This window comes from Lottia gigantea (assembly GCF_000327385.1).
Source record: "Lottia gigantea unplaced genomic scaffold LOTGIsca_1222, whole genome shotgun sequence".
NCBI lineage: Eukaryota > Metazoa > Mollusca > Gastropoda > Lottiidae > Lottia > Lottia gigantea.
In genome coordinates, this window is record NW_008707269.1 from 1 (window position 1) to 3,201 (window position 3,201).

At 40.7% G+C, this 3,201-nt stretch overlaps 1 protein-coding gene across 1 annotated transcript; it reads left to right on the forward strand.

Annotated features, from left to right (window-relative positions):
- Positions 1-1,787: 1,787 nt before the first annotated feature.
- LOTGIDRAFT_146845 (hypothetical protein) lies at positions 1,788-2,342 on the forward strand (the record flags this gene model as incomplete). The annotated part of the gene is made up of 2 exons (XM_009048501.1): positions 1,788-1,954; positions 1,976-2,342. Coding segments are annotated over 2 exons (534 nt in total), but the record flags the coding sequence as incomplete, so codon positions are not given.
- Between the last annotated feature and the right edge of the window lie 859 nt (positions 2,343-3,201).

Consider the following 3,201-nt stretch of genomic DNA (forward strand, 5'->3'; position numbering starts at 1 on the left):
AAATGCCCAAGATGAATGTTTACACACGTTACAAGAATTGCCAGTGATGAGGGGCTATTTAAGAGTGGCTGTCATGGAAAAAGCGTCTAGTCGTACAGATGGGACAATAAACCAAGGCTTCGTGTGCTACAGGCTGTGCATTTTAAAGATCCCGTGACAGTTGGAAATCGATTAAGTGTGATGTAGCTAAGAGGGGCTGTCATGGAAAAAGCGTCTAGTCGTTTGGATGGGACAATAAACTGAGGCTTCGTGTGCTACAGGCTGTGCATTTTAAAGATCCCGTGACAGTTGGAAATCGATTAAGTGTGATGTAGCTAAGAGGGGCTGTCATGGAAAAAGCGTCTAGTCGTTTGGATGGGACAATAAACTGAGGCTTCGTGTGCTACAGGCTGTGCATGTTAAAGATCCCTCGACAGTTGGAAAAAGACCAAGCTAATGCTGCTAATTTTCTTCATTGCACACTGCTTGGCTTTGACCGTTTTTATTAGCTCCCCAGTTTGACAATCCGTTTCGATGGTAAAAACTGTGCATTATACTCGGAAATATACGATATACGATGTACGTACCTGTATATTTGGAAGATCTTCTATAAATTGTAAAACTTGATTCGTTTCGTTACCACTGGCATAAATAAAACTCTATACTATTAGAAAATGAAAAAATGAAAGTAACATTCTGAGAAATCTCAAAATGGATACAATTTCATAAAAATATGAAAAAACTTTGTAAATTCTGAAAAATGATTTAAAAAATATAGCTCAACGAAAAGTCAAAAATTTCCAGTCAAATAGAAACACTATTTTGATGGCAAAAATCTGAATTTCCTGGAGATTTTTTTTAATTAACGGGAGACATTGATTCCTTCAATTCCATAATTAAAATTCAAACTTAATAATGACATTAGATCTTCAGTATCCCTATGTGAGAAATGAAAAGTGATACGGGTAGCTGAAATTGAGCTCTAGTCAGCAGAAATCGAGCTCCAGTCAGATGAAATCGAGCTCCAGTCAGATGAAATTGAGCTCCAGTCGGATGAAATTGAGCAAGCTCAAGTCAGCTGAAATTGAGCAAGCTTTAGTCAGCTGAAATTGAGCTAGTCAGCTGAAATTGAGCTCTAGTCAGAAGCCAGCTGAAATTAAGCTCTAGTCAGCTGAAATTGAGCAAGCTCTAGTCAGAAGAAATTGAGCTCTTGTCAGTAGTCAGAAGAAATTGAGCTCTAGTCAGCTGAAATTAAGCAAGCTCTAGTCAGAAGAAATTGAGCTCTTGTCAGTAGTCAGAAGAAATTGAGCTCTAGTCAGGTGAAATTAAGCTCTAGCTTTGAGCTCTGTAAAGTAAATATTTAAACAACTTACATTATGTTGAATAAGTAAACTATCATAACCGTCTATCAATAACCGTCTTAACTGACTTAACTCAGAATCCCTGATCAATTTGATATAATACTGAAAAAAAAATAACAGAAAAATAAAATTTATAACCACCAAGGCAAGGTTAATAACTTTGAAACTGTCTTTTTGTGGCAGTGGAATAGTTCAGTCAGTAGTGAGTTGGATTGTCGTCTGCTAGGACATTGGAATAACTCAGTCAGTAGTGAGTTGGATTGTTGTCTACTAGGACAGTGGAATGGCTCAGTCAGTAGTGAGTTGGATTGTCGTCTACTAGGACAGTAGAATAGCTCAGTCAGTAGAGAGTTAGATTGTCGTCTGCTAGGACATTGGAATAGCTCAGTCAGTAGTGAGTTGGATTGTCGTCTGCTAGGACATTGGAATAGCTAAGTCAGTAGTGAGTTGGATTGTCGTCTGCTAGGGCAGTGGAATAGCTCAGTCAGTAGTGAGTTGGATTGTCGTCTGCTAGGACATTGGAATAGCTCAGTCGGTTGTGAGTTGGATTGTTTTCTGCTAGGACAGTGGAATGGCTCAGTCTGTTGTGAGTTGGATTGTCGTCTACTAGGACAGTAGAATAGCTCAGTCAGTAGTGAGTTGGATTGTCGTCTGCTAGGACAGTGGAATAGCTCAGTCAGTAGAGAGTTGGATTGTCGTCTGCTAGGACAGTGGAATGGCTCAGTCTGTTGTGAGTTGGATTGTCGTCTGCTAGGACAGTGGAATAGCTCAGTCAGTAGTGAGTTAGATTGTCGTCTGCTAGGACAGTGGAATAGCTCAGTCTGTTGTGAGTTGGATTGTTGTCTGCTAGGACAGTGGAATAGCTCAGTCAGTAGTGAGTTAGATTGTCGTCTGCTAGGACAGTGGAATAGCTCAGTCTGTTGTGAGTTGGATTGTCGTCTGCTAGGACAGTGGAATAGCTCAGTCAGTAGTGAGTTGGATTGTCGTCTGCTAGGACAGTAGAATAGTTCAGTCAGTAGTGAGTTGGATTGTCGTCTGCTAGGACAGTGGAATAGCTCAGTCAGTAGTGAGTTTGATTGTCGTCTGGTAGGACAGTGGAATGGCTCAGTCTGTTGTGAGTTGGATTGTCGTCTGCTAGGACAGTGGAATAGCTCAGTCAGTAGCGAGTTGGATTGTCGTCTGCTAGGTGATTAGGCGCCGTGGGTTAGAAGCCTCATCAAGGTAAGAAAAATTCTGATGCCTGTGTCAGTGCTTTCTAGAATCCGCTCTCTAATAACTATTTTGGCTCATGAAGACAGGCAATGCTATGAATTAGCCTTAACTTACTCTTTTTCAATTTCCAAATGATCTTTAACGTACACAGCCTGTAGCACATGGGGCCTCATCTGAATGACTAGATGCTTTTTCCATGTCAGCCCCTCTTACCTACATCACTGACAGGGGAAAACTGAGTTGAAAAATCTGAAGGTATTATCTCAACCTATGCCAGGATTGAACCCTGAACCTTCAGATTAGCGAGCAAGCGTGTAACTTACTGACAGGGGAAAACTGGGTTGAAAAATCTGAAGGTATTATCTCGACCTATGCCAGGATTGAATCCTGGACCTTCAGGTTAGCGAGCAAACGTCTAACACACCGAGCCACAGTGGCTCGCAGTAAAACTTTTTGTAAGCGCAGAAAAAGTTAGAATGATGGTCCTATCCTACCTTATCGATAAATTCTACAATATCTTTTCTTCGAGCCAATCTCGCTACATCTCTGATATTACAACCAGTCTAAATAAAAAATAGTTACATTTTATTAAAAAGAGGGTTTAATTACAAGAGTTCACCATTTTCCAGGGGTTGATTGGGTCTGAGTC